The 15357-nt window shown below is 40.0% G+C and overlaps 1 protein-coding gene across 1 annotated transcript in view; it reads left to right on the top strand.

Moving 5' to 3' along the window:
* Nucleotides 1–15357, top strand: part of PRMT8 (protein arginine methyltransferase 8) — a 121083-nt gene that overhangs the window by 57446 nt on the left and 48280 nt on the right. The window contains exons 2-3 of the mRNA XM_006123033.4: nucleotides 2620–2805; nucleotides 6423–6578. Coding sequence (XP_006123095.1) covers nucleotides 2620–2805; nucleotides 6423–6578 — 342 coding nt within the window. The remainder of the gene's footprint in view (nucleotides 1–2619; nucleotides 2806–6422; nucleotides 6579–15357) is intronic.

The following is a 15357-nucleotide window of genomic DNA, read 5'->3' on the forward strand; positions in this document are numbered from 1 at the left end:
TCTACGTTATGAAAAAGTTTGTTGTTAGTGAAACTTGACCTCTTATGCTATCACAGACAAACCCTAAGGGTGCATCTACACGGCACCATAACTTGAAATAAGATACACAATTTGAGCTATGCAAATTGCATATCTTATTTCAATGCTATTTTGAAATAGCTTATTTTGTCATTTGGCGTTGTCTATACAATGCCAAATTTAGAAATAAAGTGCTATTCCGAAATGTCCCTTACTCCTTGCAGAATGAGGTTTATAGGGGCATCAGAATAGTAAGTCTGAAATAACGGGCTTGCTGTAAAGACGGGGGATAGCTATTTCGGGATACTTCGGTATCCTGAAATAGCGTTGCAGTGAGACATAGCCTAAATAACCTGGCTTTGGAAGTTGGAAATAAACTCAGGAATTGAATCTAGATCTCCTGAAAGCTATGCCAGTACCTTAACCAGAAGATCATCTTTGCTCTTTATAATTGCATAGTGCTGTCTACACAGCACTTATTTCAAGATAGAGCACTCTTCCCCTGACTTCCCTTACTCCTCGTACAATGAGGGTTACAGGAGCCAGAGTAAGCAATCCTCCAGCTTGACAGCATTTCAACATTATGTCGAAATAGCTGCTTGGGTGTAGATGCGGACTATGTTAGTTATTCCGAAATAACATTGCTGTGTAGACATAGCCTTGTACAGCCAATTAAAAATGGATTTACACTATGACCATGAAGCAGGCCAGTGTCCCTTTTGGCTTCCCATACAAAAGGCATGACATCATTGAATAAAAGGGTGATAGATCCTCTCTCCTTTGCCATATATGTCTCTTATGCAACTTCTCATGTACTTCTCATTAAGCATCCCACTTTGTCAAAGACAGTGACAAAGTGGAGAGAGTGCAAAGAACCTTTGGGTTAGAGAACTTGATTTAGGAACCAAACAAGGTTACGGGGGGGATATGATTATAATCTGCAGACATTTGACAGGTTCAACAATTATTTAGGGCATTACATGGTGGTATAACTAGGAGTGATGGGATGAAATTAAGAGGAGAAAAATGTGAATAACTATTATGAAAAAGTCTTAATGAAATGAGAAGTGGAATTGTCTCATTGGAGAAGTGGCTGAAGCCCCAGTTTTTATAGTCCCAAGGAATGGACTGAACAAACAATAATAGGGAACAATCCTGCAATGGCTAGAAGATGGACTGGATGAAAAGGGATTTTTCCAGCTCCAGCTTCTATGATGAAAGCAGTTTTAGAGCCTTCAGGATGAAAGGCATTGCAGGATTGTGAGTTATTACTATTAATTTTCAACAGATGGACCAAAGAAACCATCAAAAACAGACATGTTTAAAATTATACATGAGCAAGGAAAGAAAGGTTAATGTCACTTTTTTATCAAAGTAAGCTAAACTAGGCTAATTGGTGCTATTCAGAGCCAGAACAAGTGATTGATCTCTTGCAACACTAAACTGCAAATGATAATTCAAACCTCAGAAAAAATATCAAGCAGTGGTTGCAGAAAATGAAGTCATGGCTGGGGAATTAGTGAATTTAAAATCTGAAAACAAGTAGAATAAGGATGGAATATTTTAGGTGGAGGAATTTCTGAGGCTTCCTCCACAAATAAATTGATGGTGATGATCCATAAATGATAGGGCAACTTTTACATTCCTCTGAGATTGTAATCTCTTCCAGTTTTTCTCACTCTGTTTAGAAGTTTGTCTCATGCTGCAATTAAAGATGGAGATGCATTTAACAACCCACAGCCTCCATGATTTTTCCAGACACAATGTTAATGTAAGATTCTGTGTTCTGTATTGTATTACTACATCTTTTGTACTAACTGCAGCTATCAAGTCTGATCCTATGAGGTGATGTGTGCCCTCAGGTCCCTATTGAAATTGTGCTGAAAGAGGTGCAATTGCACAGAAGATTGTGGGGAACTAGAGATAGATGCATCCACACTGAGCACGCTACCAGCATCAGAAGAGTAAAACATAAGGGATAGCATATCTTACTCAGCCCCACAGCAGCTATTTCTTTGAATGTTCAGGGACTTTTAAGTTGAGATGAGAAAATTCAGCTCCTTGCCTGAGGGTTTCAGTATTTGTAAGATGGTCCTTTGACTAAGAGCTCTTCTATACAGGTACCCTTTTTGTTTACTCTAATTCACATATTTATAAGGTAGGATAGTAAACATTATTGCCACAGTCTTAGAGAGGAAAAAGCTAAAAGAGAAGGCGCATTTACTTTCACTTTGTGTAGTCATTTACATAAGTGAAAAGTTGGTGAACATAAGAACACACCAAAGTTCCCCGCTCACACCAGTGCTAACATTTTACACCCACTTTTTCACCGTCTTCGCATTGTTGGAATTGACTACACAAGGGTCAGAGCAATGGAGAATCAGGCAAGAAACTTTTCCAAAGTCCATACAGTGAGGATTAAAAAGGAGCAGTAACTGGTTCTTATCCCTAAATTTTATTCATTGCATCATGCCACCTCTCCATGACATCTAACTTACTGTAATGATAATCATATCCCTGTTAAGACAGAGACAGCACTGTAGACTCAAAGCAATGTCCTGTGACTAATGACTGTTGCAATAATAATTCGTATCTTTCTAGGTCTGCAGTGGTCCTTCCCAGCCTCCTCAGCCTATTGTCATTCCAAAGCCTGTTCAATCGGTCATTCATGTACCTTTGCAACCAAGTTGCCCAGGGCGAGGCAAGATGGCAAAACTCCTGAATCCAGAAGAAATGACATCCAGGGATTATTATTTTGACTCCTATGCACACTTCGGAATCCACGAGGTAAGGGTTTCTTTTCTCAGTAAAAATATGGAAGGGCAGCATGTTTTCAGTGTTTTTATGGTAGCCACCACACACACTCTGGATGCACCAATTTGCCAAGGATCTGATTCTGCAATCTTTACTCATGGCAATGGTTCCTTTGATTAAGTGCTAATGATGAACTCCATCCCCATGCAGAGGGTCACCTCTAGGCCTATGCATCATTTAAATTCTCAAAAGAGGCCCTTTGTGGTGCATCAGACTTATGCTGGCTCTCTGCACAGTGGGGAATTTCACCTTAAGGAGGTGCTACTTAGCATGACTATAAGGGTTGCAGAACAGGTCCACCCACATGGAAAGGACATACCTCTTTAGTAAGCTAGCTCTTTCTTTGCTAGAACATTTAAACTCAATGCTGCATACAATGCACAGTGGGCTATATTTTCCCTTCAGATATGCATGCCACATTCCTATTGATTTCAGTGGGAGATGCAAGCATTTATCTAAGGGAAAATTGGTAAGGACTCCAAGGGTACGTCTACACAGAAACATTATTTCAAAATAACTAGTGTTATTTTGAAATAACTTAGTCCGTGTCTACACAGCAGGCAGTTATTTCAAAATAATGTCGAAATACTGTCAAGCTGTAGGACGTCTTACTCCAATTCCTGGAACCCTCAGTGTATGAGGAATAAGGAAAGTCAGAGGAAGAGCACTCTATTTCGAAATAAGTGCTGTGTAGATGCTCCCAATTTTGAAATATGCTCAATTTGACATAGCTCAATTTGCACAGCTTATTTCGAGTTAAGCCCTGCTGTACAGATGCAACCCAAGGCAATCTCTGTCATTTACAAGACACATCATGAAATCACTGATGACATCACTGTATGGGCATTAACATCTGTAAGCCCTAGTTTACACTAGGGAGTTATTTCAAAATAATAAGCAGAGCACCCACACTACAGGTCCGTTATTTCAAAATAAGAACTCCTGCTTTCCACGAGGAATAATGCTTATTTCAAAACAGCTATTTTGAAATAGCGGTGGTGTGGATGCTCCACTGCTGCTATTTTGAAATAACTACTTCCCAGAATCATTCAGAGTAATTACTCCCCAGTGCTTCCTGGGGCTCTAAGTCGAGATAGCGCATCCACATTAACAGAACCTGTCATGGACTAATTTTGAGGCTTCATCGTAGTGTGGAAACACTATTTTGAAATTATTATTTCGGGGGTTATTTTTTCAAAATAAATGATTTCAGAATAATATCTTAGTGTAGAAATGCCATGACTGACTAGGATTTCTTTCCTTTAATTTTGGTTTGTGTTTTGTTGGGATTTTTCATTGTGGGTTTTTTGGGGGTTATTTTTTTTTTTGGGACCACTTATGTATTTTGTTCAGCTTTTGGTCCTTGTTGCTATTTGAAATTTTCCTGTTTTTAGTTTCATTTTTCTGTGTGCTACGTTCAGAGAAATTTAGGAATTTTGTAGGAGATGCTACAACTTTTAATAGTGATTTGAATGAGGCCAGGCTAGAAGCTTGGTAAACAGATTTTGGAAGGGCATTCCCCACACAAGGGGCAGAATGATGCAGTGACAGTTGTGGGAGGAAATGGAAAGGGTATTGAAGAAGGCATAACATTCTAGGACAACAATGGAGTTGTTCAGTTGTACCTAAGGATTATATTAGAACAGCAGAAGTTCTACTAGGGGTGATGTATGAGACAAAAAGAGTTTAGCTTGTATCTCAGTTACCAGGGTGAGTTTCATGGGTAGTGGATAGAAGAATATTGTTACGTTTGTAAATAAATGGATCAAGTTTGTTATAAGGTTACTGAGACACCCAATCATCTCTGCCTAACCATCTCTCCCCCCTTTGAAATCCACAAACCTTCAATATGTATAATTCATACAAAGGGGATTCTCACCGCAGAAAAAGGAGAAAGTTGCTAGCACTTCACTGCAACTGTTTCCCTCCCTCTGACAGTTATTGGACAGTTTTACTGCATCTTTTGTGTTCAAAAATGTGGAGGACATTATCTGGCCCTTGGCATGCAGGTACTTCACAGAAAAGGTTGTCATCTTCTGTGTATACAAAAAGTTACAGGAACATTTTTTCAGATATGGGTACCTAAAGCTAAGCCACTAAACCCATACTTAGGCTGAGGTTTTCCAAAGCCACCAAATGGATTTAGGCATTGCATTCCCATTCCAATTATTGATAGTTTGGCATGCAACCCCCCTAGGAAATTTGAAAATTTCATCTCTAAGGTCAGATTTTACATTCATAAAATATATTTTGTCTTTGAAAATCAGCCCTTAAAAACACATGCTCTGATCAGGAAACATTAAATGGTGCCAAAATGTTTCAGATAAGTAGTGAGAAACAAGCAAACATGAGAATTGGACTAGTCTTAACATTGCTACAGCAGCTCCTATTTCATGCTAAGTAAAAACAGATTATCCTCTATCCATTTCAGTATTTTATATAAAGCTGCACTCCATGAGAACATGTCCCCTTACATGGCAACACTTAACAGATATAACCAGTGTCTCCTTGAAAGTAATCCACCCAGCCAGACAAGCAACCAGTGTATGGTAATCCTTTCCCCAATGCTTCCACTGCTTGGCATTAGTGCTTTCAAGTATCTTGGCATTCAACCTGCTTTCATCTTACTGATTATGTTTATTCAGTGAGGACAGCAGGAGCAATCAAAATTACTGGCTTTTAGACATAACAGTTGATGTTTTCAGAAACAACCGAGTGGCTCTTTAGTGCCAAACCACTTTTGAAAATGGAATTTAGGTGCCTAAATCGCTTAAGTGTTTTTGAAAATATTTCCCCAGTTTGTTTTATTTTCCTCACACTAGTGCAAATGAGGATTGACTCCATTGATGTGAAGAGTTACACCTCTGAAAAATTAGCATGAGATAGGAACTGGCCTCTATCAGTGACAACTTCAGAAAAAAGGAACTGAATGCCTGAAGGGACTGATCAAGAGATAATGTCTACATACTGCACACATATCCACTAGAAACTGGACTAAGATCCTTCTAGTAGTGCAGCAGTGAGATGCAGAGAATAGGAGAGTAAAATGTGAGTAAGGAGACTTGTGTGCTACCATACCTACTGGGAAAATGTACTATGTATTATTAGTTCACCAATTCATATTCTAGTGAGTAGCGACAGTCATTACCTTCCACAGTATGTCCGGTGACTTAGTGAACTTACTGAAATTGGTCTATGTCCAGTTCTTTGTGGAGATGTCAATATTATAAAGCCTACCATAACCACCACCACCATGTTTACTCTTTTGGCAGTCTAAGCAGAAAGCCCAAGGGGAGGAGGGGAAGGTTTTTGCCTATGCCCACAGCAGTACTGTGGATTGACTATAATTTCTGGTTGTCATTTTTAAGAGTAAAATAATATTTGAGGGAAATAAGAGAAGATGAATGAGACCATCTTGATTCTTGCTAATTCACTTCTTAGTGGTTTGCATTTTAAAGTGATCTTGATCTGTAATGAATGCTGGATCTGTTCCAAAGCACCCGAAAAACTCTTTAAAATGTTGAATTTTAATGATGCAACAAATTCTGCACTGTCCATAAATAAACATGTGATGCCTTCTTTCAACACAGGAAATGTTAAAGGATGAGGTGCGCACATTAACATATAGAAACTCCATGTATCACAATAAACATGTTTTTAAGGATAAGATTGTATTGGATGTTGGAAGTGGCACAGGAATCCTCTCAATGTTTGCTGCCAAGGCAGGAGCCAAGAAGGTGTACGGGGTAAGAAGAATTTTTCCTCACAACTTTATTTTTGAGAAGGCGAGAGGGGGGAAACGTAAGTTTTCTTTTCTTTTTTCACGTGTTTCCATGTCTTGTTTTGACATACAGCCTCACATTTTTGGCCAGATTCTTAGCTGGTATGAATGAGTACATTTCCACTGATTCAGTGGATCTGTGCCCATTTGCATCAGCTAAGAATCTGGCTGTCGATGTCCTTTCCAAAGAGCAAAGGAATCCCTCTTTTCACTGTTCCATTTTTCCTTGTGATGGTTATGTGTGTGACCTGCACTGATTGTATTACAAAAATTAAAGGCTTCTTGCTCCTCTTAGAAAAGTTGATAGAGAGAGCGCTGCCTTTTCTGATTTTCCTTATGTTCCCAGGACCTTCAAAGCACCCGGAATTAATTCCTTCAATCTAGCCTGCCTGTACATTACAACCAGAGGAGCTGAAACTGAAAGCATCTGTAGACTTTCTATATCCATTACTCCACTCCTCAGAAAAGGCAGGGAATGATTACTTCAAATGCACTGTATATAGGGAACGCTAAAGTGCAGTTCTATTATTAGAAGTGATTATATAGAAGTTGCATCTTCTTATTCAACAAGTCTGCTCCCTGAGTATATTGAGAGTTATTTCTGCTGACTTCAAAGTGGCTGATAAAGTTTGTATTGCTTTTCACTCCTGTTTGCCCTGCAGAGCCAAAACAGCTCAGAGATAAGAGAGCTGGATTTTATTCCTACTTGTGCCTCATTGACAAAATGGTTTTCTGAGTTCCAGACAGTTACAGCTGTTCACTGAAGGCAAATATTTTGCACAGGCAGATGTAACTGAGGGCCTAAGTGAAGGATCTGTATTATTACTGATGGAGCATGGAAGGCAAAGAACTCAGCTTGACTCTTAGGCCCAAATTTTCAAAAGTGACCCTTGATTTTGAATGCCACAATTTTGGGGTGATTAATTTGAGGCACCAGGTGTGTCAGGTTGAGCAGTGCAAAATGGATACAAGCCAAATCCAAAGCCCCTATTTGAGAATGTTAGATTTAGAACAGGGCTACTCAACACACGGCCCATGGCCCACTTGCTTGTGGCCCGCGATGTGGTTTGGATTTAAGCAGGGCTCAACACATGGCCTATAATGGTCTTCTGTTTATATGTGTTTTAGTTGTTAAATTCCTGGACTGGCATTGCTCATTAAAAGTGCTGACATATGGGTGGAAATCAGGTAAATATTGCATTGTATTAATATCAGCAGAACTGACTTCAATGGGGCCTGTGTGTTGTGTAGTGTTGCCTTAATCTTTGTATTCATGCCCATCAGTGTGAAAGAAGCTGCATATATTTGCATAAATATTTGCATGTATATGCAACCAGACTTAAGTTGCAGCCCTTGGCTTGTGCTGAGAGTATCATTGTGGCCCCCGGGGCTTCCAAAGTTGAGTAACCCTGATTTAGAGCATGGACTGAAAATGCAGGGCTGGCAGTTAGAAAGCACACATTCTTTCCCATAAACTGAGCACATTTGACCTGAAGCCATTGTGAAAATAAACATGGAATACATTTTAATGGGCACTTTTCAGAACAGAACTGAACACTATGCTGCCTATATGGTGGTAAAGAGCCCTGGACACTCTGGGCCTTAGTGTATGCAAAAAAGCCAGTTTCAAAGAGTTATCACACAGGGCTGTCCCAGTTTTTCTTGATGTGTAAAACAGGAAATAACTGGGGTGCCTCAGGTAACTCATGTGGGCTTAAACTGCAGCAAGGGAGGTTTAGGTTGGACATTAGGAAAAAGTTCCTAACTGTCAGGGTGGTCAAACACTGGAATAAATTGCCCAGAGAGGTTGTGGACTCCCCATCTCTGGAGATATTTTAGAGTAGGTTAGATAAATGTCTATCAGGGATGGTCTAGACAGTATTTGGTCCTGCCATGAGGGCAGGGGACTGGACTCTATGACCTCTAGAAGTCCCTTCCAGTCCTAGTATTCTATGATTCTATGGTAAATGCAGACTTTTAATGTCAACCAAGGCACACACCTAACCTACCAACCAGAGAGCCACTAACTGGGATGAAGACTTTGTAATTCTTCCCTCATCTTTGTCCTACTTCACTTGTTCTCTTTTGAGTTCAGATTTTTAAATGTATGCCTTTCTCGTCACCTCCTTCCTCAGCCACCTTGTTAGTAGCGTTCGTGAGCTCCCAACAAGTGAAGTAGGGTCAGTGTGACTATGGGAACAGGACACAGAGCTGGGGCAGAGGCTTTCTGAGTGACTTGGTGTCTGAACATAGAGAGGGATGTGGGAATGTGGCCTGTTCCTAGTTGGGGGTGTAAACCTGAAATTAGTTGCTGTATTGTAGATGTGCAAAACACTAACAAAGAGCCTTCTTCTGCAGTTAAACAGTTTGCATTTTGTAGTGTTCTAGCCAAACCAGGGAGCAAAGGGAATCATGAAATAACATATTAGGCATACATATGACTTTAGTTTAAATTGGGTATTTTTAATTAGGAGATAAACACATGATACAGAAAACATTATAGATCAACAGCAAGTTACTATAACAAATGCTTTTAGCTCTTTAGCATGAGAATGTATATGCTCTCTCTCTCTTCTTGGACAAATGACCCAGAAATCAGTTTGCTGGGTGCAATGCTGGAGTTAGAATAATTGGTTTTCTTGTTGGGACTTTAAAGGACAGTATGTAAAGTTCAGGAACTACTGATTCCTTGTCAAGTGGGGGGCAGGATGGATCACACAGGCTCCATTGAAGCACACAATCACCTGTCTTCTAAGCTAGCAAGAGTGGAATTCTGTAAAAAGGAAGTGATAAAGGATGCTGTGAGGGGCTAAAACTTAGCTATGCAAATCAATGGCCAATGTATCAGGGGAGTCCACAATAAAAAGAAGAGGTTTAGGGATCAAATTCACATTTGAGAAGCAAATCAAAAAGAGCTGGGAAGAGACAGGTGGAGCTAAAATTAGAGCTGGCTGGAGAAATTTAAATGGGACCATATTCCATCAGATGTTGAAATTCTGTTAATCAAAATACTTAGAAATGTGGACAGAATTGGTTTAATGTCTCATTTTGAAATTACTTGTTGTTTAGATTTTTATTTTGTATTACTTATAATATACCATTTTTAAAAGTTGAAATTGAAACAAAATGTTTTGATTGACCCCACGCTATTTTTTTCTAGAATTTTACTGAATTTTGAAACTTTTCATTTTCATTCCTAGCTGGAATGAAGCCAACATTTTAGAAATCTCATTTTTATTTATGAAAAGGAATGTCTGTCCTTTGCACAGGTCTGGTTAGAAAGGCCGGGGAGCAACCTCCAAACATATAGATGTCTCTGTAATTGATTCAGGATTAATCAGGAATAAACATGAAGAACTAGAAGTCTAATTAAAACACAAGACATGGAAAATTGTGAGTAAGGGCTGTGAAATTGGGCCCTTTGCTAAGATTACTGTTACAGGGCTAGACTGTGCAAAGCACCCACAGCAAGAGAAGATGTGCCGTCATGAGCTAGGGAAGAAATTTCACCTCCTAGGAGGAAGAAATCTTCCCCAGGCTTTTTGAAGTGTTCCTGTTACAGGGCTTCGTTACTACCTTCTACATAGCTGTACTGCTGCAGGACTGAGGACAAAAAGCAGTGCTAAGGCTATGCTCTACCAGGTCCTCACTCCTTTTGGGAAAGTTTCTGCACACAGAAGTACTGGCAGGGAGCACAGTGTTCTTGTGTGCTGCTGTGATTGGCCCTTATATGGGCTTCACAAAAAAGGGAGACTTCATGCACTCCTTCTTCCCTACTACTCTTCTATCTTGCTACCCAGTTTCATAAGGGCCAACCATAATTTAGCCCTTATTGGTTAAAAGAAATTCATTGGATATAGCAACTCTAGAGGGGCATTTTAGAAGATTCCATATGACATTCCTATAGGGAAATTAGAGCAATGAGGATTACACAGGGCATTACTTGATATTTTAATGTCAAATATGGACAATATATTACATGTGGTTCCTCAAGGGGTTTGTTCAAGGTACAACACTACTCAATGTTTCGATTTGCAACTTGCAGGATAAAAAAAGACTGACTCAAAGTTTGGACAGAATCCCAAATAGTTTCATGGATATAGTGGTTACCAGGGGAACTGACAGACTCTTCAGGCCCTTGGAAAAGGTGATGGGGCTTCTGAGCTCCCAGAAGGGGTGCAGGGCTCAGGTGGAAGAAGGGGCCAGAGGGTGGGGGCAGCCAGCCCTCAGCACCGCTCAGAGTGCACCACACTGGAATGCGCTGTGTGGTACTCCAGTGGTGATTTAAAGGGCCTGGGGCTCCAGCCACTGCTGTTGCTGGAGCACATGACCTACAAGGAGAGACTGAGGGATTTGAGTTTGTTTAGTCTGCAGAAGAGAAGAGTTTGACAGCAGCCTTCAACTTCCTGAAGGGAGGTTCCAAAGCGGATGGAGAGGGGCTGTTCTCAGTAGTGACAGATGGCAGAACAAGGAGCAATGGTCTCAAGTTACAGTGGGAGAGGTCTATTTCACTAGGAGGGTGGTGAAGCACTGGAATGGGTTACCTAGGGAGGTGGTGGAATCTCCATCCCTGGAGGTTTTTAAGTCTTGGTTTGACAGGGCCCTGGCTGGGATGATTTAGTTGGGATTGTGCTGGACTTGATGACTTCCTGAGGTCTCTTCCAGCTCTATGATTCTAGTGGCAGATCTATGATTCTTTTGAATCACCAGGTCCCGGGGCAATTGTTCCCTTTGCCCTCCCCCAGTCGGTGGGCCTGGTGGTTACACTTTATACGTTTCTATTTCTGCCTCAGTAGTTACTTCAAATATTGAGGTAATGTTGCCAAGTTAGCTACAGGAACTGGAAACATTTTAGGTGCCACCACTATCCAATATAAAAACAGTCATAAAAGTGTGCCAGTGACATAGATTGAAAAATCCATCAAGGTAATTCAATAAAGACAAATGTAAAGTGGTTCATGGAGGAAGAAATAATTAAATGCACACATTTTTAAATTGAGAGACATTGGCTAGGCAGCAGTCTTGCAGTTAAAGCAACTGTAGGGGGATATAAACTGAATTTTTGTCAACAATCTGATGCTTCTATAAAAAGGCTCATGTTTATCTTGGGTTGTACTAATGAGCATGGGATAAATCCAGCAAGGTTATTGTTGCACACTGCTCAGCAATGTTTAGGGAACCGTCAGTTTACTTCATAGTTTTGAGATACACATTTTGAAAAGGAGACACAAATTATGAGATTTCAGAGGGCAAGAAATAGTTTTCCAGAGTTACTAAAACACTTTTACAAATATGGGTAATTATAACGATTCCTGTTTTCCCAGAAAAGGAACGGAGGCATGGGCAGCTTAAAATACATGTATAATGTAAGGTCAGGCAGTGTTAATGGCAAAGCTGGGGACAGAAGCCATGACTCTTAACCCCTCATTACATGCCCATTTAAAAGATTTAAAATAGGACATGAGGAAAACTGGAGAGAACTGAGCATTTGTAGTCTTGTGAAAATATGATGGAGTTGAAAGTTATCTATTTATAAATATGAGAAAGGGATGACAAGGATCAGTAATTCCCATTAGTCTAGAGAAGACAAAAATAGAGACATCTTCAGCTTGAATCTAGTCAGTTTAAAAAAAAGAAAAAGTTAAAGTTAATTTAACATATAATACCTACCTTTTAATCCCCTTGTCATTTTTGTGCTTTTACAGATTTCCTAGTTCAAGAAAATATGTTTCTCTCTTCTTTTTATGGGTGAATCACCCACATAAATGAAGGAGAAACTGACTAAATGACTCATGGTACAGAGGAAGCAGTTAAATGAGCCATAATCAAAAAGTGTCCTCAGATATACACATTAAACAAATTGGTTGCTTTCAGTTACAGCTATCTTAGGTGCTAATTCTAATGGTACACTTTCTGCCATAAATGTAAATTTTAAATTGGTAGTGCCCCTTGAAGTTTCAGCATGTGAAAATTAAGTAAAATATCTGGAAAATTATTATAACTCTCAGAATAGCTCAATCAGTAGATAAAACTGCCTAGAGAGATAGCAATAGATAATTGGTTTAATGCTGCCATAATAATGCTGGAGGATGGACTAGGTGAGCTACTATAGGTTTTTTTCCCAACCCAAAGAAATCCATTATTCCAAATATAGCATTTGGGTTAATGAGTTTACTCTCTCATTTTTATACTGTACTATTATATAGCTGATTATCTGCAAGTAATAAGGCCCATTAAAATGTATTTAAATAATCAACTCAGTTGGATAATCAACACTTTCAGATAAATGTGCTGGGGGCTGGAAGTGTCAGCAGGGTTTTGAGCTCTGAAGGAGAAAGGCTGCAGCCTTTCGTTTGCAGAACTTATCGGCTCTACACGAGTGAGCTGGAGAATGTATAAACTGCAGGAAAAAGTCTCTTACAGCCCTGACACACTCTGCAAGCCAAAGTGTTTAGAACTTCAAAAAACATTATGCTCTGTATTGCCATTTGGCCCAGTCCCCTTCTTGATGGTCTCCAGGCTGTTGTAAGTGGAGCCAACAGCTGGTCTCATGTGCTTCAAAGCCCCCTGGACCTGGTTATGCTAGTAGCTATTTTCAGCTTTGGGTCTATAGTGTATTCTCACGCACAGACTACGTGCCTGAGGTCTTCCTTGGAACATGGGACTCTGCAGACCAGCCTCTCTGATCTTTGAAACTAGTGCCACAGATCTCCCATGCCCCAAGTTGCTTACCTATGCTCCCCCAGAGTGCCACCTAGCTGTAGTCAATCTTGTTTCTAATTTCACTCCTTTGGGGCCAGTGTTTAACTACCCTGACAGGAAATTTTTCCTAATGTCCAGTCTAAAACTCCCTCACTGCAATTTAAGCACATTGCTCCTTGTCCTATCCTCATAGGTTAAGAAGAACATTCTCGTTCCTCCTTGTAACAACCTTTTGTGTACTTGATGAATGTTATCATGTCCCTTCTCAGTCTTCTCTTTTCCAGACTAAACAAACCCAGTTCTTTCAGTCTTCCCTCATAAGTCACGTTTTCTAGATCTTTAATCATTTTTGTTGCTCTTCCCTGGACTTTCTCCAATTTTCCACATCTTTTTTAACTGGACACATTTCTCCAAATGAGGCCTGATCTGCACAGAGTAGAGAGGAAAAATTACTTCTCATGCCTTATTTACAACACTCTTGCTAATATAATCTAGAATGATATTTGCTTTTTTTGAGACAATGTTACAAGGTTTTTAGCTTGTGGTCTCCTGTGACTTTTAGATTCTTTTCCACAGTCCTCTTTCCTAGGATGTACGTCTTAATCCAAAAATGATGGTTACAGAACAAAGTTTTTTCCCCAGATGCATCCTTCCTTATGAGTAGCCTAAATGCAAAGTCCAGGACAGAGTTGATGGAGGGTGTATATGGGTTTCATAAATACAGAAGGCCATTTATAGATAGAATATCAACTTGTGAGGATTTGTTGAAAGATTTTGAGAACTGTAGTACATTTATCCAGCTAGCACAAAAAGCAGCTACTAAATAAGGCACCGCACTTACTCGCATTGGCCAGATATTTTTTTTAATACCTGCTCTACTTGCCTTCCTATATCTGATTCAGCATCATGCCAATATGGAATTAAAACTGTGACTTGCAAAAACCAATTCTTGCTTCCAATTTGTGGTGCTCAGGTAGCACAAAGTGGCCAGCAAGAAGCCTTAGAAGGCCGCTGGGCATTCCCTTTGCATTGGTTAACACAGGTGTGGTTTAAAGCCAGTGCCCACTCCTACAACACCGGGGCATATTGGTGGGCTGCATGGGGTTGGATCAAAGTGGGCTGTGCTTCACTGATCTGAGACCAGGGGAACCTCCTCTGTGATTGCTGTAACTTGTGCCAAGAGCCTAACTGGCTCCTGGCTGCCAGGATCGGGAAATGGGGTTGAGAGATGATGGAAAACCACTGTGGAGAATAGAAAAAGAGATGGCTTATACCCCACCCATCTCCTCATGTGCTATGGAAGCTGTAGTCTGCACATTTTTCAAGCCAGGAAGAATTAACTGAAGGACAAGTGTAGACCTCATTTACATCACAGAAGTAACTCTGCTTAGTCAATGGTGCTGAGTCTCCAGTGCTATGCTGAAATATATAGATGACAATGAGAAGATAACCAGGCCCAATGGAGTCACAGGGATGTAAAACCCATGTGAGAGCAGAATCTGACTCTGAGTCTCCAAAACAGACATTTGAAGCAGCACAGCATTTGACATAGGACACGAGAGGGAGAGAAGAAGGTCCTGGGGGCACAAGAATTCTGAAGGCTGTTTTAAAAGTACAGTCAGTAATTTTGTATATGAACATTTCTGAATCCCCTTTCAATGATAGACATTGGAATCAAAGGAGGCAAATCATGGAACTGATGAATAGTTGCTTTTCCAAGCAGATAAGTACTGAAATGGTTTGGATGCAGACACAGCTTGAACAGTTTGGAAGTATATTTTTTCAACTGTGTTTGGAAATTTTGCAACATGCTTTTCATTCTCTTGAGTTCTTTTAATGATTGGCTTTTTTGGGAAGTGGCAGGAGGTGGGGTGGAGGAATGCAACAGATTTTCCAACAGATTCTGAAGTAATTGGGATAGATTAAGGTATGAATATATGTGCTATGCAGTCTATCACATATGACCTCTTCCTTTCATATTTACATATCATTTTAGAGAAACTCACATATAACACAACCACTTTTCAGTTTTCAAGCCAGCC

The sequence above is a fragment of the Pelodiscus sinensis genome, chromosome 1 (assembly GCF_049634645.1).
Source record: "Pelodiscus sinensis isolate JC-2024 chromosome 1, ASM4963464v1, whole genome shotgun sequence".
Classification (NCBI taxonomy): Eukaryota; Metazoa; Chordata; order Testudines; family Trionychidae; genus Pelodiscus; species Pelodiscus sinensis.